The following is a 23,680-nucleotide window of genomic DNA, read 5'->3' as shown; positions in this document are numbered from 1 at the left end:
TTTTTATTTTATACCGGACCTTTTAGAATGTAGAATAACAAATGCCTTTTTAGAAAATGTGCTAACTTCTTTCTTCTAACAGACATGAGTGTTAGTTACCAGGCTGAGATAGAGCACAAGTCCTTACCACTTGCTATTTAAAAAAAAAGCCCAAACAAAACCTCCCAGAAGGTATTTGTTAAGCAACACTCCTGTTTCAATTGAAGTGTGTGCAGGCAGAGATTCTGACTGGTCCCTAGTGGGAGGAAAGATGTGTGCTAATGTCTTTACAAACAATTCAATGGATGAGTGTTAACGTCTTTGAAATGGTTCTTAATGTCTTTACTAACCTCAAGCAGCAAGTTTGTTGCAGAGCCCAGACAGCTTTGCTCCTGAAACCGGCAAGGGTCTGCACAAGTCTGAATTTCTGAACTTTGGGGTAAAATGACAGGTTCAAGGGGGAATGTGTGGTAGGCGGTTTCGGAAGGTGGTGCCTTCCTTAGCCAACGGGCAACATGCGACCGGGAGTTTAGGATAAAAGGAGGCTGTGCCCTCCGAAACGGAGAGAAAACCCCACGGACGTGTGCCCCGGGATATTCTCCCTTCCTTTATTCGAATAAAGTTGCAGGAGTCCTCTGTCTCCTTTTTGGACATAAACCTCTGGCGTTTGTGATTTAAATTTCCTGATACTAGGATCTGATGCTGCAAGGCACTGAGCAGTTCAGCCCTCCTGTCGTCGTGGTAGAAGAACAGTCAGCCTGTTGTACCATTTGGACCTTTCAACAATCAAAAGTAGCATGAGGCAGCAGAAAATTTGATCTTGTATGGGAAAGGTTGGCTTATCTTTTCAGTGACAAAGGTATTGACTTAATTAATTTTGGTATCCTTAAAAGCAAAGGTAAAGCAGAGCCATGCTCAGTAGCTTAAGACTCACACTACTTTTAAATGAGGAAAGATTCACCCACCTTGGGTTTATCTACTGGCTGTGTATGACTGAAGTGTCATGTTTCATTCTGACCCCAAAATACAAAGAATGTATCTATTTGAGGGACAGGCACTATTGCATCTATCTGTAGTACTGATTTAGGACAGAGAGTTTAGCTTGGTTTTAGGTAAAATTTAAGTGCTCCTCCTCTAACTGGATTACATGCTTTTCTGTGAACAGTACTCATGCTAGAGGAATTTCACATTAAAACTATTAAGATTAGAAAATCATATGGACATTGAAAAATATTTGAAAGCAGTAATAAAAACATCATTTCCTTCTAAAATAAACACAACATTTGAAGCAGAATAATATTTTAATAAAATTAAATCTAAGTATTCACAAAGCATTATGCACATACAGTACATACTGTATTTAAAGCCTACAGACCTTAGATCATTTTATTCTAATATATTCAGCTTTGGACACAAGCTAAGCTTACTCATTTTGTCATAAGAAAGTTTACAATTGTTCCTGAAAGTGATTTTACATATATACATATATATATATATATATATATAGCTCTATATCTATACTCCTACATGTAAGTGTAGGTTTATACACACACTTGTGTGTATGTGTGTATATAAATATATATACATGTACACATACATACACACCTATGTACATCTATAAAATACACACATGCACACGTCCAGGAGCACGTGTGAGGTGTGTGTGTGTGTGTGAGCATTGTAGAGGGGCCAGTCAGTACAAAGAGGTAACTGCAAAGAGCCACCCTAATAATTATAAAACAAATATGTGTAAAATATTTTTAAATTAAAACATTGTTAATAATTTGTATTGAACAAAAGGAACACAGTCTTTTGCATTACATAGCAATTAGGTTTATTGCATTTGATTATGTTTGTATGACAGATGAAGAGTACCTGTCTTGCTCATCACAGCTGAATTCTATGATGCAATTAAAAAAATAACAATACAAAAACCAAAACCCAATATGTGATGGAAACAAATGATTCAATTTAATGCCGTTTTGTGGATGTGACCTATGGTGATACTTTCCACCATATGGCAGTTTTCCTCTCTGTTAAAATACTACCCTACTTCAACTAGTTTGGAAGGAGGCTGTGTTCTCTTTCCTAATTGTTTCAAGCCCAGAAGACTTGGCTACCTTATTCTTTCTTTAGATTCAGACTCATTGTGATTTATTAGAAAAAGCTCACCACAAGAAAGATAAATCAATTTTCAAAAGTGAGCTAGAAGAGCATTTTTCTTGAATTTTAGCTTGGTCAGGTAGGAGTTTTTCTATGTGAATTATTGTTATTGGTCTCCTATTTGCTCTGAAGACAATCCACAATAAAATACTATTTCCATGACAGCAGTAAATGGTAATCTCCATGCAACGTAAACTGTAATTTCAGAACATGCATGTTATTAAAAAAAAAAATAAAAATATAAGGTGCCTTGAGAATGCTGGCAGTTTTACATTTGGAACATACAGTTAGTGTGTGTATATATATATTTACATCAGAACTGCTCAACTTTACCTTACAAGCTTCAGATTTAGGAAAATATACAGTACTTTTGCATATAATGGTATATTCCTTGTAGCCCCTGAGTCAAGTATAGAGGATTTAAATAAAAATAAAAAAAAAAATTAAAAAAAAAAAAGGAGAAACAGCCATTAAAAGCACTTACATTTTAATGTGAAGTAATAGTATAAAAGTACTATTTCCCAGGAAGACCAGGATCAGAAACATGCCTATGAAGACTCAAGATTCCTACAGTGCTTAGTGAAGATTCTGGCAAGGAAGGGTGCCTAATTGGCGGGAGACAAGTTTTACAAGGCTGTGGGAGATGCTCTACAGACTGGTCACGTTCTTGGTCTAAAAAAGAAGCCAGGTTGTCTTCTGAGGCTGTGTTCAGATGCACTCCACTTGAGAAGGATTCTTTGGATTTCAGTTTTGATTTTTCAACATCTGAAATTTCAGGACACTGTAAGGGAAGAGAAAAAACAAGATGGTAATAATTACATTGGTCTCTTCCAGACCCTTGTTCTGTTCAAAATTAGCACATTCAGATGGTTGATGGAAAATCATTTTTGAAAATTAAACAGTGTAGAAATATTTTTTACATGGTACTGCATTTGATTTAATGTAATTGAATGCAATTCTGCTGATTAATTGTAGAAGTCTGGATATCTTTTCCTCCCCTCAGACTTGCTAATATGACATCAAGATACACATTATAAGCAGCCTTTTCTAAAGGACTGATTACACTCGAGACCCAGTCTAAGAGTATGGATTTCAATATTCTTGAAATTCTGTTTTAGAGCATAACTCCAGAATTGCATAATTCTGAACATTCTAACCACTTGTATTCCTTTTCTGCTAACTTTTGTGAAAAAAAATGACAGTGAAGTTAATCTGTCTGATTATAAAATCATTGTATGAATCTCTACAACCCTCATAGAAAATGTGGCCTCTGAAACTGTGGTGTTTAAGCCCACTGTAGAGATGCTAGAAATAATAATTTCATATTCCTTAAACTAGTGAACCAGCACCAGATTCGTGCATTTCTTCCTCTTAAGATAAAAAGACTAGGAAACCTCTTTTGATTTTATTGCACATGTACTCACCTGAGATGAAGGGCTGAAACTTCTGTCTGTTTTAATTGATGCTGCAGGCTGAACCTTTTGTACGACCCGGACTGCTGGCTCTTGATACTCTGCACTTGCTGTCACCATGCTATAGGCAGGTGGAATGAGTGCTGACTGCCTTTGAAGAAGCTGCAGGATGGTTTGGATATCAGCAGTCATTTGGGATTCAAGCCTGGAGAAGGAATATGAAATCAGTTACCTCATGGCCAGGAATAGGTGTATTTTACACACTGATTACAGAGGTGTTCAAGAGGGACCTGCAGTTTACCAGTAAAACCGTTGTTTGTTGTGGCTTGAACATGTCTTAAATGGGAGAGAACAGTAGAGGGAGTACGGAGCCCTTCAAAAGCTTCTGGCTCTCCCTTTCCTTTGCAGAACATACTTGCGAGCTTTTCTCTGGTTTTTGCTACACTGAGTTCATCACTGTGCCTTAGGTTTGCAACAAGAAGCAACACAAGGGACTAGGTATCTGGTTGAAAAGAACTGTAATAAATGTATTCTATTCATTGTAACTAAATTGATTTTTGCCGGCTAGGCATGGGACATTGTTTTGATGCATCTGACAATGAATTCTGACATGCTGATACAATGCACTGAACTAAGCAGAAACCACATTTGTGTTTTTCCACAGTTAGAAAAAGAAAGATGCTCCTAAAACCATTAAAAATCCAACTGCCCAATTCTCATTACTGTGAAAATTTATTCAAACTTATGCAGGCCTCAGAAATAATGTCAGCATTTCTGATGTTCAAATTTTGTATATTCAAAAATGTTTTTCACCTTTTCATAAATTTGTAAATGACTTCTGAAACACTTGAGCTGATTATGTTGTTAATACTTACAATTCCAAAGCACTGAAATGATTTTTAAATGGTCTTGCTAAAATCTGTGACAAACTCAGGAAAAGGTAATGCTTTTTGTACCTTCCCAACTGCTGGAAGGCTATAGCACATGCTGACAGATGGTAATGCAGATAATACAGCCTTCTGTACAGCAACTGAGCTTCTGACAGAGTAAACAAATCTTTGTCAGCAGCCTTTAATGTTGTGAATGTTACTACTTGGGCTCCCTGTAGCAGCAGAATTGATCCTGTGCTGTCAGATTTTTGCTGCACTGATGTTATTTTTTATCCTGTTGGAGTTGTCCATTGCCTGTATCATTTATTTATAAAAGCATCTGTGAAATGAATCCAAAAGGTATGACTGAAGTGTATTTGGGATGCTGTTTCTTCCTTCATCAGGAAAAGATGGTTTTGTGGCATCAGCTCCCAGAAAAAATGGCCCAAACCCAGACTTCTGTTAGAGTCAGACTTGCCCTTTTGGTCAGCTCCCTTGGGTTCTTTGCTACTTGCCCATGTGCTATTCTCACACAAGCATGGTGCTAATGCCATAGGGGAAACACTGCAGGAACAGCAGCATGCCACCATCCAGGGAACTTCCATCTGCTACACCTGGGCCTTAACCCCTCAGTGAATAAAAGGTAGCATTGGAGGATATGCATTCAAGATTATTTTTGGCTTTGAATTAAGTTTAAAATTGCTCCCCTCTTACTTTGTTAGTACTTGAATGTTTCCTTGTACTTCAAATGAAAGAGTGTCTCTGGTAGTGTTTATTCATCATCATTACATATAAAAGTTAATTTTCCATTCTCTGAAATTTAAAACAAATCCATGCTACCCAAACAAATAGGAGAACCTTAAATACTTGGCCCATAGTGTCCATGAAATTCCAATTGCTTAAAGAAGAGAAATAGGGATAATTCTAGGGACATATTCCTTGTACACAGAGGGTTTTCCAGCCCTCTAAGTCCATTTAATAATTGAGTGTTATGCCAAGCCTCTAACTTGGCATGGAAAATTCAGGGAGAAGTGACCATACTTTTTAAGCTAGCAAGTCAGAAGTGACAAAGGCAGGAAAGGATATTGTCCGTTATATTTGTAGAAAACCCAGCAAGGCCTCAAATACCAAAAGCATGAAAAGCTTTAAAAACACGAGAATAGTTTAAAGAATAAAGTAATATGATAAAATACATAAAAATTTAATTCTTTGTTTATCATCAACAATTATATTTTCTGACAGAAGAAAATACTGACAACTTGCATGATAAAACTATGGTAACTTTGAGGTATAACTTCAGTTTTGAGAGCTTAAGGTTTCAGGAGATGAAATGTTACCAAAAGACTACATTCTGTTGATGGGCATCCTGCAGGCATTTAGTTATGTGACATTTACAGTTACTTAAATTACTTGACTTTAATTAGAAATTACAGCAGTTTAGGGTTAAGTGTTAAAAATGTCTTTTAATGCATTATGCCATATTCAGGAATGAAAAATACTCTTGTTTGATTGGCTGCTGGTGGATGAAGGGATCAATATGCAGTTAATCTGGCTTTAAACTGATTGCTAAAATATACAGCACAGAATGCCACTGAATAGCTACTAAAGTATGATTAGGACTGAGTGTGTGTCATAGTATTTATAATGGAAAATATTAAAAGCAATGGAATTACAGAGTGAAAATAATGAAAAAAAATCAATGGTCCTGAGCATAGGGCAATTTAAAATTAAGTGAAGTTACATGGTGAATTACAGTGCAGGATGGATCAAAATTTTGTAACCATATTTTTAAGATGCTCTAAGCTGTTCTGCTTATATCAGTAAAGAGTAATATATTAAGCAAAGGTGATATTGGACTCTGATAAAGAAAGTATATTTTTTCTGTTGTAATAGGAATAAGTATTGTGCCTTTGCATACTCCCATGTCTTACTTATTATAGAGTTGCAAAAAAAGTCAACGCATCAAAAATGGAATTCATCTGCAATACATTTTAAAAAGCAGGCAGCTGGTGTAATTTGAGTCTCCAGGAAAGAAAAAGTACTTCAGATCTTGAAGATACTGAAAATTGCCATTTTGTGTCCCTGCCCATGGCAGGGGGTCGGAACTAGGTGATCTCTAATGTCCCTTCTAACCCAAATTGTTTGATGGTTCTGTGATCTAGGAACAGCACTCTTGATGAGGTGAGATTTAAATTTAACAATTTGAGGTGTCTCAGTACAACTTCTTGGTTAAAAAGATGGTCTAAAACAGTCAGCTGAGGAAAAGGGCTCTACTGCAAAGCCATTCAGAGTAGTTAATGTGCATACCTAGAGGCAAAAGACATCAATATTCTGGCAACGTTTACAGATTGTGTACCCAGATTCCCCAGAACTGGTTTTTCCAAGATTCTGGAAAGCCTAACTTAGGTGATATATAGGCTCCTGTATATCAGGAATACATACACACAAAAAAAAGTGTTATTCCCATCACGCATATGTTTGTACTTTTGAGCTTCTGAAGATCTGAATGCTTTTGGAAACTTCCTGCACAAACTCATTCCTGCTGTAGCATCATCAATATCAGTTGTATTCTGTATTCTTTCACACATAGGCTCTTTTCTCTTTATTTTTACCTGTTGAGTTGTTCTTGAAGTAAATCTAATCGATTCTCCACTTCCCCATATATAAAATCACTTTCAGTTTCACAGATTCCCCATGTAACATGGGATAATGCTGGTTGAACTGGGGAGTCCTGGTACTCCTGGATGTTCTCCTGTTCCCAGTTTCTTTTGTTGATGTCTGATGAAAAAAACCCAAACATATAAAAGTATAGATTTATATACATAGATTTAGAGAGGTGTTGACGCTTCTCAAGCATCCCACTTACTGAGTTTCTCAAAACATTGAAAATTAAATTGGTACATTGGCCAGAGACTGAACATCTCTCTTTGTTCCTTAACACTCTTTAAGGAAAGAGAAAAGTGGTCACATTGGGCATGTGGTACAGTGCATTGGAATGTCCCCTCTAGAGAAAGGTGCCAAGCCTCAAGGAGTTGCCTTTCTTACCCATAACTGTAACACTACTTAGGTTGGTGAAGTATAATATGTTTTCTCTGAGGCAACGGCCATTCAATGCAGCTCATGCTGCTTGCAAAAGAGGTCTGCTTATTATTCTCATAAAGGATATTGATTTTCATTGATGTCACTTTTAGCATCACTACTGTCTCACCCAATTGGTTCACCTCTCTGTAAAGCACATTTCTGAAAGTCCTAGAGTACTGTGGGCTGAAAGGTACCTGTTAGTTTTGTTTAAGGATTTCAGACTCCTAAAAGAATGAAATATTCAGCATTTCTGGGTCAGCCAGAGATCACTTTGATATTAAATGAAGCTTAATGGTAAACATGATGTATCTAAAAACACTCCTTATATGAGTAATTTATATTTGTTTCTTTACCTCCAACCCCTTATAAAAAAAATGATGATTATTATTCCAGGTCTCACCTTATACCTGCTGTGCCCAAATTTCATCCCGCTTGACCCTCCCAGTTCTTGGATCTCTGTGACCAAGGATTACATATGACTACCAAACAGAACTCAGGGACACTCTTTGCTTTTGCTTGGACTTCTGGTTTGGGCTATTTCTCTTTCCTCTCTCAGTTTACTTAATTTATGTGTCTATGGATTTATTAATTAGCTTACATTCTTAGCTCTATGCCATTTCTCCTGTTCACATATCAATTATCATGAGGATATACTTGTTGCACTTATCAAATATGGAATGAAGATTTTGCTGTGACCTTTGCAGAGCCTACAGGTGACGTACTTAGGTTGAACAGTGCTTTTTCTACAGCTCACTCTGCTCCCCATAGACTTTGCTTGCTCTGAGTTAATCTGTCATGCAAACAGTCAAAATTGGTCAGAATCATTCATTCTTCTTTGATGTGATAAAAAAAGGCTGTTAAAATTTTAACATCTGCTCAGCACTATTCCCATTAGAGTTGTATTTGTAATTATTTAACTACAGGAAGTTATACAACATATTAAACTTCTTATTGCACCCAGGCTGCTGCTTCAGCATACAGCTGGGCAAAATCCTTGACTGCTTTTAAGGCATCTGCAGTTGGATTTGAATCCCACATCAGTCCCTGAATGATTTGCTCAGAGCTTCTCCTTACACTTCTCTTGGCATTGCATATGGTTAACTCAGCATAGGTTACATTCATTTCACACTTTGTGAAATTTTTCTAAGTAACCATAGCAGCTAGAGCCGTGTTTCAAAGAGAAGAGAAAAAAACCCCACAGTGTGGGTGCCATGTAAGAGCTTTGTCCAAATGCTAATAGTTAATCCTTTTTGAACGTGTCATTGAGCATTGTTTCTCTAAGTGAAGGAAAAAAAAAATTCCCTTTCAGATTTAGTATTTTAGTATTTCAAGTAGATTTAGCCAGGAAGGGGAGCTCTCACTACATGATTCCAAGTGTAAGGGGAGACTTTCTTGTCTCTCTTTTTTTTTTGTTTTTGTTTTGTTTTTATCAGACAAAGGTCATTATTGTATTATCTGATCTTTGGTTAGCAGGTGGTAGAAGGTTTCCTGGAGCTGTAGAGTGTTTGAATTTCATGTGATGACCTATAACTGATTTTATTCACTGAGCAGAAGGAAGAGGAGAGAGATTTCATCTTGGCTACATAGAAACCTGTTCTGCTTCTCAGGAACTTAAGTCAATGGAAAGAAAGAGATAAAGGATGTCACAGAAGCATTTGGTAATTTGATTTTAGGAGGCACACATGGCACAATTTGCAGTGTCCAAGGAAAAGCTGGAAATCTCTCAGCAAACTGAATGAAGCATGCTATGGAAAATTGAGGGGTAAAGTTTCAAACAATGAGTTTAGGTGCAATGGGTTTTGTAAATCCAGTAGACTTAAAAGCGTTGAATTTCAAGAGCATTTCACTGCTTCATAATGTCCTGTAAGAACATGGATGTTGTAAAAAAAAAAGATGTAGGTTATTTTACGCAATAAATCATTCATTAAAATCACAGATTTTCAATGCTATGGATTATCCTGGGGAAATCACATCTAGTTTTGTCCCAGAATATGTATTTGGAGACTATTGTAATAGATGCATAATTTGTGACAAAGCAAATTATTTGGCACTGAAACGACAAAATAAGTTAACACACCATAAGCAAGCTAATACTCTATAAAACACGGTGTTACTAATCTAAGTGTCTTTTCAGGTATTCCATATTCGTTAGTAACCCCAGAAAAGCTCAGCAGCAGCTACAACTGTACAACCAACTCTGGTCTTCCAGGGCTTGAAGAATCATAAACTGGGAACTAAGTCAATAAATATATTAGGTTCACCAAAAGAATTGAAGAATAAGTCTTTTAGCCCAAATAATGACCAAGTGAAAACAGCATTTTTCTTTTACATAGAGCTAACAGCTACAGAAAAATTCTCAGATCTTCACAAAAGAGCCATATGTTCAAAAGCTAAAAGTTGCATTATAAGATTATGAGAGAGATGTTTATACTGCTTCTGCCAAATTATATAATACATTATTAACTTTCTTTTCATTCATTGAAGTAATGACCAAAGCTTAAAACAAAACAAAAATAATTAAATGTGTATCAGTCACAGTGGTAATGAATTGGACTAGCTTTATACAAGTGCATTTGTATCCAAGATTTATAAGGTATCCTCATAATATATGAGGATACATAAAAGCAGAGTTTTTTCACAAGTTCATTATGTTTGTAACTACTCTTAATTTAAATTATAATCAATCTCTAATAGCAGAAGTAAGAATTTAGTTTAAAACATATATCAGGAAAAGCTAATCTTATTGACCTTGAAGGTTTTATAAATGTTGCAAGAAAGCTCATTACCTTGCATAAAGTTACTAGAAGTGCTAAATTACAAAGTGGGAGAAAGAGTGTGGTCTTAATCAAAATATGTAACCTTTAGGTATGCTAAATTTAGCTCAAATAAAATCTGCAATAGGTTGCCTTGGAAAATGTTGCTATAGCTGCAAGGACACATTTCTGGCTATTGGTAGGGGAAAGGAAAGGTTTCCAATAGCAGTATGTACACAGCAAGTTTATGTGGTGTGGATTTATAGGGCCTTAACTTGAAGAGACCAGACTTCACATATTCATACCTTTGAGATGTTAAAATACTTGTTTGGTCTGATTAATCACTAGGCTTATTTAAAATGATAGCCTAGAAGCCTAAAGTTTATTGAATGATGGTTAAATGGTTAAATTGTCTCAATGGAAACTGCTGAGGTAAACAGCATTAAACAATAAATATGTAATTCCTCCCTTCAGACTGAAAGAATTACAAATGAATTTGCAGCAATATTTAGATTGTATATTAATAGAGGAGTTTTCATTAATTTCCTTTCACATCACTGAGAAAATTAATATTTTAGTATATTAGATGTAATTTTAATTATGTGATTTAACTCTATGTAAAAGTGTCTGAGATTGCTAAATAGTTCCTGATCATTTGTCATATCCAAAAGCTCAAATCTTTATTCTTGTGCGTTAGTTATGGAAGTCATTATTTCCTTCTGTGTGGTGTAACGGCACTCCTTTAACCAACAGGTGCAGCAAGAGAGGATAGCATTCTTTCAAGCTATTATGATTTTTTTTCACTTAATTTTTGTTGTGCCTTGTCAATGCAGTGAATAAAACTAGTTATCTGAAAACATATTTTTAGTGCATGTGCAACTACCACTAGGTTTAGCTAGACTGGCACTCATTATTTATAATTTTTTACTGTCATCAACCCTGGCACATCAAATACCCTTTGGGAGATACTGTACTGCTTTGAGTGCAGCTGTCATCAATGGGCACTCAGTGAAGTCTAATACCAGTGGACAATTTTGAAGAGTTTGTTTAAATTACTTAGGTAGTTGATTAACAAGATGATTTGTAGCAAAACTTATAATGACCTTTTGGAGGTTGTCCCACAGAACTGGGGGACAACCAGTTCCCACTTAATCCAGTTCCCACTGAATTAAACTATATTAATCCTCTTGAGAAATAATGATTTTTGATCTAAGATATTTTTTCTTAAGCTTTTTTTAGAGTAAATATTATGTAAAGAATCAAGAGAACCATTCAGAAAATTATTTTTTGTTGATCAGACTAAAAAGATGTCTGCTCAAACATTACTAAATAGAAATAGCTGAATTACCTTTGCAAGAACTGCTTCTTTTGTCAATAAGAATGTCTTCTGTGTCATGATCCATTTCTTCAAAGTCCATCTCTGTGGTTTTCTCTGTTACGGATGGGTAATCAGTTATCCCAGAGAACAGGGGCTTTTGCTCATCTTCAATGGAGGACACAAAAGATGATGACCCACTTTTTTTCTCCTCAAAATGTTTCTTAATAGATTGATAGTATCTGGTGCTGTCTCCCGAGGGTTCAGGATCACCCTGATCATTCTCTTTGAAATAATCTGTGAAAAAGAAATAATTGTATACAAAAATAAGCAATTCTTGAAAGTTTATTCTAGTTTATTATGGTCTGAGGATGGACATGATTCTTATATGAAGTAGGAAGTTCACTGTCTATTAGAAAAAAAATCTTTAAAGCCTTTTCTTGATTCTTCTGTCAGAGGAGTTTTATATTTCTTTTGAAGTCCTGGAAGACACTTGTATGTATGTAGTAAAGATTCTTAGTCCATAAACCATAACTCATTCTGCAAAACTTGTTTGTATCAAAACAACAAAGGCTTTATCCAACACAACCCTCCTGTGTGCTCTTTTTTTTTTTTTTTGAATGAGGATGAAATTTGAGGAAGCCTTTGTGTTTACAAAATATGAAATATTTCATCCTGTCTTCCAATTTCTCTCATTATTGGGCATTTATTACAGTATTAACAGGCTAACCGTATGTTAATATGTTAGACTTGGTATCAGAAATACATGTTTAAGTTATTCTCACATGAGAGAATATTTGTTGATTATCCTTTTCCCACAAGAGGCATTAATCAATTACCTCTAATTAATACTAGAGGTATTAATTAACCACTCATTCCCAAAATTTCTGGGCCCACCTAACCAGAGAGCATATTTTTCCATATTTATTACAGGATTGATATGATAGGGAGAAATAAAAGGAAGGAGTTCCTAGTCTGACTTATGGGATCACCTCAAAACAACTTTGCAAAGTAGCCCAAATTCCTTAGCCGTTAGAGCTGGAATTCTCTGAACATTTAATCTTTTGAATAACAAAAGTAAACAACAGTCTGTGATATATATAGTAGCAATATACTAGTCAAGTTGAGAATGAGTCTTTCATTAATCATGTTCAAGGTCTGTAGTGAGCAGGAGTAGATTTAGTTCTCTTAAGAAATGTCAAGAAAGCCTAGATTGAAAGCAGATATCTTTAAAAACATATTGTAAGAATTAAATAGGATTTAAACCCTAGAATAATTATTTATTAATATAAAGAAGTCTTGATCTCTTTTCAGCATAAACTTGAAGCTAATTTCCAATTCATTATTTGGTTTTACCTATTTTTAACCAAAATGTCAAGATAATTTCAGTTCTGCTATTTATTTAAAACACATTTTAGCAGGATAGTCTCAACATCACATAAATACTGTAACTAGTTTGCATTAAGTTCCTGGGGAGACAGCATGATTTCCCATCTGCTTTGTGCTAATTAGTAATCAACATAGTTCTGGAATATCTGTAGTCTTTATAGCCTACAGCAGTGGCTAATCCAACATTCTGTATATTCCCTAGGTTTCTTCTCTGTTTTCTGGTCACTATAAGGAAATGAAACTGTGGCTTCATCTAACTGCCTTTGTCTGCACATAAAAAGAATACAGTATCTGTAAAGAGCACTCTTCAAGGGTCCAGAAATCTGTGAGCAGTGAGGCCAGGTAATGGTAAAGAAAATAAACCCAACAAAAAAGCAAAATAAACCCAATCGCAAAGCAGGCCTTCTGTATCTGTACCCTCTAGAGTCTCCAAGGGCAATTAACACAACCCCAAACAGAGGTGACTTTACTGGGCTTTTGTTAAGCAGGACAACTGGCTCTAAGTGATATTGGTATGGTCAGGTGCTGCAAAATTGTCGAAACAACTTCAAATGGACTGGCAGTGTAAAAGCTCTTGGGGGATGTTCAGACTCAAGAGCCATGTTCTCAGCAATTCCATCTCCAAAACAGTAAAAAAAACAAAAGAAAGCTTCATAAGAAAATTTTATTATAGATGTCTTCTATGGTATTTCTTGTGGGAATATATTGAAAACATAGTCACGCTACAGTAAATTGTCTTAATTACTTAGCGTTTGACTGACTTCAACCTGTGAAAAAGACCTTCTAATGAAAGCTTGAAATTACCAATTTTTAGGGTAATTTTATATGTTCATGGGATTTTGTGCACTAATGGCAGCTGTAATGAGCACTCTGTGGAATACAAATCAAACAGTGGACTAATTTTAAGAAGGGGTCATTGAGACTCTAGTGAAAAAATTTTTTAGCAGCTGAAATACAGCAGACTGTCTTCTCTCTTATTTTCATAAAACACTAAAATATTTAGAAACATGATGCCAGCTTCTGCTAATAATTACTCTGCTGTAAAACCAGGGTAATTCAGTTGATATCTCTCCATCTATATCAGAATAACAGAACACATTATTTTCCAAATGCTGTCCAAGTATTATGAACTCACTGGAATGAGAAGGAAGGCAGAGATCTATTCAATGTAGGCTCCTGCCTCTTGAAATCAGGGACGATTTGTTCATCAGCTGATCTATTTCAAAATAGACATCTTTGGCTTTACGGCCATTGTTTTATCTTCTAGGCATCTGGCTATACTCAGAGAGTCAAAAGTTGTTTTCCTTTTTAAAGGCTCCTATTTAATGCTAAAAATTATTCTCTCTGGAGGATATTCTTGTGACACTTTGCACCTAGGCTATGGATTAAAATAGAAATGACTCTATTTTATTGACTCTTCAGGACTTGATAATGGTGCAATTCTGTACCTCTGCTCAACACCTTAGCAGCGCCTCTGCAGCTCAGTGGAAAGTAAGTTACAATTAATAGATAGGTAGGGTTTTTTTTTCCAGAATGTGAATTTCTCCAATTTCTCCTTCTTTTTGTAATGAAATTCAGTCATTGGTTTGGAATGGATTTCCTAGAAGTGAAGACTTATCTATCTGTGTATGTATGAATATGTTCACTTTGTTCCACACAGAAAAGTGTTTTAAATATTTTATTTATCCCTTTCTTTTCTTCTTCCAAATGTAACCATTAAATCCCACCTTCCTCTCCTCCCCCTGCACCAGTTCTAGTGTTTTCTCTCTCCTTTTCCAGTAAGAAAACTTTCACTTTCTGATTTGGAAACAGCTAGAAACAGTTTTACTGAAGATGATTATTTTTGTAACTTCCTGCTTCACTAAAATGTATAAATTCTTTACTAAAATGTATACATTCTTTATGGGACTGTTTTCGTGTGTTATGTGTTTTGGGTGTCTGTCAAGTTTACAGGCAATGTCCTCTGACCTTTGCTGTCTGGAAATTCCAAAATCTTCAAAGTAATTATCAGAAAGTTTGTGTCCTTGCTTTTCACACAAACACAGGCAAAGGAAGGGAAGAAGTGGGGCTGTCACAAGTCTGGGTCATAGAGCTATGACAGTGACTCACAGAAATACTGGCAATAAAATCCTACTTCGTGGGATGGTTACCAGATGTCAGACAGGTTTCTTTTGTGTGGTATGGTCTGCAGTATGGAAATTTTGCATTACTCAAGTAGTGCCAGTCTGCATGACATAGAGGTACTTTCTCTTAATATATCAGTCTACTGCAAACTGTATTGGTGAAAGTGTCAGCAATATATTACCTATGGAGCAGCATTGTTTAATACTGCTATAATTTCATTAACTGGAATTTGTCATCATTAATCAAGTTAGCTATGTAGCCTAGTGTTTCAGAAGGTAGCAAATTTTTACTCCCTTTTCAGCCATCCAATAAAAAAAATCCCAAAATATGCTGAGACAAATTCAATTTTGTGTAGGAAATGAGGTGAATGACTTCCTCTCTCCTGCAAGCAGCAATTTATATTCCAAACCATAATACAGACAATCTTCATCGTTATCTGCACCACTACAAATCTGTTCAGCAGAAATGACATTTTCCATTTCCTTTGAAAAAACACACCATACTGTTTTACACTAAACCAAGTGCATGCTTCGGTAAGGAGAAATGCACACTGTGACTTGGATGGAAGGATGATTAGTGGCTCAGAAGGTCTGGAGATCTTCAGATTCTTAGCAAGTATTTTGGTTCAACTGTTACAAGCTCGCTCTTGTGTGATATTCACAAGTATTCCTGTGGTGATCATCTGTGTTTTTGTGTATGAACAAATAATTTGCTAGCCATCATGACTATTTGTTATCTGTTCTTTAATTTAAAAATGTCTGTTACCTTGTCAGAGAGCAGAAAAGTACTTTATGTGACTATAATGGGGAACAAATATTTTATATGAAAAGTGACCAAATATTTCAGACAGTATGTTAAATACAATACCACAAACAGGGTTGAAAGAGTGCAAACTTTCAAAATGTCGAAAAATCAAAAGCTGTTGAAGAATAATTTGAACACTGGTGTTCAAACCATACCTATGTTTCCCATCATATAGATGGGGAACAGCATACAACCAGTCAGGGAAAATGGTAATCCTAAGTCCTGAAATCCCTGCTTTTCACTTAGTGGTGCAAGAACATTATAAGCAATACATTTTATTTATCTAATATCAAAAGGTACTGGTATTGTGCAGCAGGACCAATATATGACTCCAGAGAAGTCTACTCAAGCTGAACACTGTACAGAGTGCCAGTCAGTAAGTTTAGGATCATTAAACTGCTAATTAAAATGCTCCAAATTTTTTCTTGCTATTTGCTTCATACTTGGTTGAATGTGACTGGTCTGGAGTACATTGCTAGATATAGCTGTGTGCCTTTTGATAGACTGGCTAAAGGAAGCATGTCAAAAAGGAGGAAGGTGACTGCTTGTACACAGGAGAATGAACAGCAACCCAGTGTCTGGTCATTCAGTGGATAAGTGTTGCTATGGTGAACATTTTTGCCATATTGTTCATTTTTCTAAGACTAAAAGAACAAAGTTAAATAGTTTTTATTCTTTTGTAACCAGACTTATGGTAAACAGTATGAGGAAATTTCATGGATTTATTTTCCACCGGGAGAAGGAAATGATCCTCATAATGTTTACAAATGTATGACAAGCTACAGGTAAAATTCAGCACTTAATTTTTTATGCAGCATTTGAAATGAGAGCTACTTCACCTTTGCTACCAGAAGGCTTGTCTGAAAACTGGTTTTGCTCTTGTCTTTAGAGATGTTTAACCCTGATGTTTCAAAAAGTATTATAACTTACTCTGAATCCACTTAAACAAACCTAAGAATGAACCTTGAATTTTAGTGCTTGAGCTCTTGTCTGAGAATCAATTTGGCCTTAGAGCTCTGACCTGTCGGGACATCTGGATGTCTGTCAAAGCCAGTCTTAACTCCAGTTCTGACAAGGAGTGTGTTCCAGGAGAGGTCATCTGAAAGTCTGTTCTAGAAGTCTAAAAACTTGAACAAAGCATTCTACCACTTTTTAGTTGAACAGAAATTTTTCTGTTCAACTTGTCCTGATCATCTTAAGTCATGACTGGTGATCAGGTAAACTGAGAACTGCTGCCTTCATAAACATTTTGGAGTGCCTGCCAAAAGCATAGTTTGCTCCAACATCTGCATATGACCAATGCATCCCTGAGGACAAAATAGTAGGGGAAAAAAGAAAAAAAAATAAGGAAAGTAAAACCATAATATCCTCATTGCTGATAACTTAAGTGATAAGAAAGCATAAACTGGTATCGCTAGAGGTTTTTCTTGCTCCTTAGTGAAACATCATTGGTGATTATAGCACTGTTCAAATTTATAAAATGTCTAATTACCTACTTTTTGGATGGGTCTTAATGCACGAAAACTGTATAGAAAAATCACAGATAGAGTGCACAAGAAAGAGAAATGGTTTGAAAGCTTTGTACAAAGTCTATTGGATAACTTGAGCAACTCAGATCTAAATATTTTCCAAATTATCTTGTCTGTAAAAATAGAAGTTGGTATGGTCAGGAGAAGTCATTGGCCCTAAAGCTCTGAAAACAAACGGAACTGTTAAAATCTGCAGTGCACTTTGCATAGTAAGGGTCTTTGGAAAACCATTTGTATATCACATTATCAACAATAATACTTAGTACAATGAGACAATTAATATAAAGACTATCTTTTACACATACTTTATTTTCTTTTGGTAATATAAATAATCACATAGTATTCTGATGGATAGTTGCACTGCAATTTACTTTTAAAAGTGGAAAGGTATGTTTGCAGCTTTTTAGTTATAATCAAATCTAGAGATAAAGCACACAGTGCCTATTCAGTGATACAGATATTTCTTCAAATTTGAGGACCACAGGATTATACAGTTTAGAAATTTAAGAAAGCAAAGTAATGAACTCTGAAGCCATTACATATTTATTAAAAATTTAATTTCTTAAGAGCATAAGATTTTTGTGATAAGATTAGAATTGGCTACATGAATACAATTTCTCCTTCTGTGGGCATCATATTATAGTTATGCCCTTGAACAGCATAATATTCAGCAGAACTAAAGTGAAAGGAAAAACAACTGAGAATAGCTAGTTTCTATCAGAGTTTTTTTTCCTCCCTAAAAATAATCTTTTGAAACATATGCAGTTATATCAAAGCACAGCCATTTTCAGAACATGGCAGAGAAAAGAGGTCTTAAAGGTGCACATGCATTTCTGAGACATTTCATAAACCAGTAGAAAGAATTTGCCTGAAGTTCCACCAGGCACTTGAATTTGTGTATCTAGATGTCCTGCTTCAGCACCTTCAATTATATGTCAGACCTCAAAATCTGAAACAATGCCAAAGACTTACAGTGGCTTCTGAAACCTGAGCTGTGAAAGTTCTTGCATTCTTTAGCACATGCTTGTTTTCCTCCTTCTTCCTCACTTCTACTCATTATGGTTCTCTTCAAATATCCCACCTATCTTTAGGACCCCCTACTTAGAAATGCACTGTCAGATATGTGTGTGGTATTTGACTAACACCAAGGAAAAATGTTGTCTGTCTAGTAACTATGCAGGAAGATCCCTAATCCTAAGAAAAGTAGGCTGCTAGAAGTATTTTGGGAAAGCTAAAACATTTTTAAGGTTTATATTTTTTTCCTGTGTTTATTTTTAATGATGGAAGATTTGTTTAATTCCAATTTCATTAATCATTTGGGAGATCATAAGTCTACTATGGGTGGATACAATAGATTAAGCTATTCCATTGTTATAGAATTTCTGGCAATTTTGCTGAAAGTTTCCAGTAGATTCAATAGTGATGGTGGAAGAAATGAACTGTACTGCAGAGAGTTCAAATTACTGCTCTGTATCACCACTCCTTATGAATGTTTGGTAAGTTAATCTGTCCTTTGTCATGTTTCATCTTTGAGCCATTAAAGTCTGGGTGATTTTGGAAATAGGGAACAGCAGAAGGTACTGAAACCTCCCCCCACTATGATGGACTGATCCTTTTCCATACGGATCCATGTCCCTATTTTCACAAGGGCTTAGAAAAAAGCTAGTTTTTGAATAACCAAATTTGAGACACATTTAAAAAGCCAAGAATTTCAAAGGTCAAGGGAATACGAAGTCTTTCATTTATTATTTTGTACCATTTTCAGTACATTGACATGTTAGGGATGGAGTGACAGCCCTCCATCTCCATTTTCTTTCTTTTGTCTGTACTCCGTAGTTTCAGGCAGGAGAATCAGTTCCTGAAACATTTCCTTGTCTTCTATATCTAAATCAAGATAGATTATGGCCTCTTATCAAATGGCCTCTAGATACTTCGTGTAATAAATCTGTTTTAATATGGCTTGGCCTCTTAGCCTGAAAAACACCTACAAGCAATGAACACTTAAGGTAGTTTCATTAATCAAGATTCAGTTAGAAATTTTTTAGAATTCTGGCTTTTGTGCTTACTTTGAGAATTGATCAGTAGACACTTTTTGAAAAGTCTGATCAGGAAACATAACTCTCCAAATTAAGCAATATATGAGTTTACTACTTAATGATATTTTAAGAATGAAACAAAATGTATTTTATATCCCACTTGATTGTTACGATCTGTGTCGACGTGGGCGAGTGCAAACCCCAGGGTACACAAGAATCTCTGAGAACTTTGCTTAGTGATCACTTAAAATCACATCCATGGAACTAAAATTTTCTTTTTATAAGTTTCCTGGGCCAGCTGTCACTAGAATAGTCCCAAGAAAGTTAAGATTTTAGAGCCAACATTAACAAAAAGTTTAAAAAGTTGCTACAAAAATGGTAATGCTTAAACTTCAGAACAGTCCTTTCAAAGCCCCAAATTTTCAGGCTTTCAGTGAATCTCCTTACGCTGTGCATTTTCCACCCATATATTCGATTTTATATTGATGTAAACAACTCTAGAAATGCCCTATTCAGCATGGGATAATAGACGTGCACTCATAACTAGCAGAGAAAAAGAAAGTTCTTGCCTGAATGTATTTCCCTTGAAATTAGCTAACTCACACAGAACTGCTAGAAGTAAATGAGAAATGGGCAAGAAAAAAATTGTATTCTGCACTGCTAAAAAGGACAATTGAATATAGATGGACCAGCTCATTGTCACAAAGTTTTCAGCAGGAGGCTAACTTGCCAACCCAGCTGAGAGCTTTGTTTGGAACTGCCAGGCAGGAATGCTGCTAATTTTAAGCAATCTCAGAGTTTCTTGGCTGACTGTCAAGGATCTATGGCAAGTGGCTAAGTCTGCACCTGCACCTGTGCAAGAAGTACCATCCGTTATTCTGAAAGACATACAGTAAATTTCTTTAGGGTGGGAGCAAGTGTGAGCTATGTAGTGTGTACATTAATTCTTGCAGGGGACCTCTTCTGAGACTGCAACTGATTCTAGAAGCCAGAGAACAAGCTGGTCCCTCAAACAGTCTCGTAGCCTCTAAAATCACACTATGACAGAGTCCTTATAAGCCTTACTAGTTAAGATCAGTTTTTGTTGACACAGGATAGAAATGGTGGAATTATGTATATGTGGAATGACAAGATCTTGTGTGAAAATGGAGAACTAGGGGTATTAACTACAGATGCATTAAAAGAGAGCTGTGTTGATTTTGTTTAACCCCCGATAAAACTTGTGCAGGAAGAGTTACCATGGAAACAAGGTCCAAATCAGGCTACCATGAACTAAAGACTGAGATAACACAATCCCATTTTTAGCACTCCAAAACAGAGAAAACATAATGATCACGCTAAAGATGGGAAAAATAAAATTTCAAGCTGCATAATATACTAGTAGGTCAACAGCTGAAAGTAAAGAATGCTAGTAAGAAGAGCATTTACAAAATTTATTTGCAAAATAAAATATCAAAATATAGCAGTAAGAATTCTGGGAGTCTCTATCCTGTTCAAACTGTAGTTCTGAAATCAAAATATGATTTTCATACAACACACATTTTTTTTACCTTTTGGCATACTGTGGCCAGAAATGCATTTTCCAGCTGTTTGTTCAGAAACTGTGTCTTTTCTCCTCCAGTTCTGAAAAACTCTGCAGGATCATCTCCAAATATTTATCACTATACACTGACTATGCTGGATCAAAATAAGATGCCACTCCCTCCTACATATAAAGGGTTGAAATCAATAGAACATTACTTTAAAAACCAGCAGTACCTCTAGTAGAATCTACTTTACAACCTCAAAGAGGATGTGGGAAGTGCCACAGAAAAGTAACACTGAAGATCTATGACTATGAGGTGTCTGCTGTGGCCATGGGAACACGTAGAGAATCTGAAAAGAGACCAGAGAGGGGCAGTAAGCCACTGGACCAAAAGTATACTCAGTACTTGGCAAAGGACTCCTACTTGTTTTCTCTTCTCCTCAGATGGACTTCCAATGTACCTCACTTCTGCCTAACCCAGATATTACCAGGTACTGTACAATCATTGCCAGGGCTAAGGAGCCTACCAGTCTTGCCTCTTCTTCCCCAATGATGCAAGCATTTTTTCAGAGACAAAACTGTGGGAAATCATATTCTTTCAAAAGTAATGCAAATAAATGTTTAAAGAGGATGTACAGTGTAATTGACTGGGCAAGAACCATAAAAGCTTTGGGTCTCGGAACCTCACTGACACCTGAGTAGCCTATTTGTAATTCTACAGCAGGCACAACATAAAAGATCACTTCCATCTTGTCTAGGTAGCAGCATATGTTTTCTCATAAGAAATGTGAAGGTTAGTCAGGCAAAGTATCTCTGTCAACAGATTCTTTGTGAAGAGCAGATTGAATATTTCATGGGGACATTTTCCTGACAGATTTGTTGTCAGTCTTGGCTTCCTGCCCTAAAGATGCTTCTTTGATCGAACAGGAATGTCATTGTTCTGAAGCCACACTCTGGATTAGAGTCTCTTCATTGAGCATTATACCCGCTATGGATATTTAAACTGTTGCCATTTATTATCAGCTACTCTGCTACTCTATAAATTGGTGTTATGCTGCATTTAGGACTGAATTTTAACTGTGTATTGTGAAAGACAGGCATAACAGAAAGAGTAATTTGTCAGACAAACCATTCAACCATAAAACTGCAATGGTATTCAAGGAATTGTGTTTTCCCTACATAAAAATGAAAATCCATGAATATCAGCTTAGCTGTCTTCATGACTGTTGCTGTCTGACCAGATCTGCTGTCTACAGTTCCTGGTGTTTAGCAGTACTGAATAAAAAAAGTTTTTTTTACTTAAAAAAGTAAAAAAGTTTAATGTTTCACTGAATTTTCCTTCATTAGGTTTACTCTCAAAAGCTGCTAATGTGAATATAAGCATATAAAATGTAACCTAAGTTTTTGCCAGAACAGTCTTTTACACATTACCATATGGATCAAAATCCAGCTATGGTGAATCTACAGTGTCCTGAAATATTTTAAATTTTAAATTTTTAAAATATTTCAATTCCAGGGAGAAACAGTGCCTAGCAGCAAGTTTAACAAAGCACTTTGCTGAGGAGATAAAATAATCCACAGACTAGGTTGTTCACACAGTTTAAAACATGGTGTCTCAGAAAATAGATATTAAGAGATAATATACATATATATATGCATGCCTCAAAGGCAATAAGGTGGCTTAATGCTGGAACAGCTCTTCACAGACAGATGTGAAATCATGGAAGTGTGAGATTTGTCTCTTCTAGTTATACATAAGCATGTAGGGGTTAATGCACAGAGAAGTTTTGCTGCCCAGCTGGATTCTCAAGGGCTGCTCCAGTAACAGCCAACAAGGGACCCTAATGTACCCAGCACTACCAAGTGAAATGCCAATGAATAATGAGGTGGTGCTGTCTCATGTAAGAAATGAAGTTAATTACCTTTCTCTATTTCACTTTGGAAGGACAATTTCCGTCTTCGTAGTTTGCAGTTCTCTCCATTGGTATCATTGGTAGTTTGTGATCTTATTACGAGGTCAGACTTGATAAATGAAATATGAAACAAAATGACAGATTAGTCTCATCTAAAGAGGGCAGATTTGCAATAGGTGATTGACTGTTAATCATGTTCAAGCTTTAAAAAAGGCAATATTAAAGTCAGTCTGCATCTGCCTCTCCATCATTGGCTAATGAATGGAATTGCCCAGGGCTAACATTAAAAAAGTTTATGCAAATTGAGAAAACCAACACTGTCATTGTTTATTTCACCAACAATGGTGAAATAAAATTATACTGATAATAAATTTACATGGAAATACATGTGTTCATGTGTTATCAACTTCTCTAAACTTGCACAGATCTGGTTTACATAACCTTAGACAAATTAATGAAAAAAATTAAATAACCTCTAACAGAGAATGTATACTATTTCAAGAAGTAAAGTGGTAATTAATTGCAATTATATTTATATTTAACTGATGGTAATTATTATAAAGGTTACAGTTTGTAGTGATTATAAAGGTTATATTTTACAATAAATATAAGCCTAACAAGCATCAGGCACTTTACCTCATTATTTTATCTTTCTAGACCCTCCCTTCCTCTTTATCAGATATAGAGCATTCAGATACTTATTTCTGTACCAGAACACAATGTTGGTTTTTTCTATCCATCTTAAGAAGATTGCAGTGCTTTTTTTACCAGTAGGTAAAATATGTATT

At 35.7% G+C, this 23,680-nt stretch overlaps 1 protein-coding gene across 2 annotated transcripts in view; it reads right to left on the bottom strand.

Annotated features, from left to right (window-relative positions):
- Positions 1-1,261: 1,261 nt before the first annotated feature.
- Positions 1,262-23,680, bottom strand: part of KCNH7 (potassium voltage-gated channel subfamily H member 7) — a 210,725-nt gene continuing 188,306 nt past the window's right edge. For both annotated transcript variants that reach the window (XM_053947398.1, XM_053947399.1), the window contains 5 exons: positions 22,902-23,001; positions 11,606-11,869; positions 7,036-7,201; positions 3,567-3,759; positions 1,262-2,923 (listed from right to left, as the gene is read on the bottom strand). In XM_053947398.1, the coding sequence (XP_053803373.1) occupies positions 2,657-2,923; positions 3,567-3,759; positions 7,036-7,201; positions 11,606-11,869; positions 22,902-23,001 (990 nt within the window). In that variant the 3' untranslated portion in view covers positions 1,262-2,656. The remainder of the gene's footprint in view (positions 2,924-3,566; positions 3,760-7,035; positions 7,202-11,605; positions 11,870-22,901; positions 23,002-23,680) is intronic.

This window comes from Vidua chalybeata, chromosome 7 (genome assembly GCF_026979565.1).
Source record: "Vidua chalybeata isolate OUT-0048 chromosome 7, bVidCha1 merged haplotype, whole genome shotgun sequence".
Lineage (NCBI taxonomy): Eukaryota > Metazoa > Chordata > Aves > Passeriformes > Viduidae > Vidua > Vidua chalybeata.
Note: the sequence above shows the minus strand (reverse complement) of the source record. Positions and strands in the feature narration are given on the sequence as shown.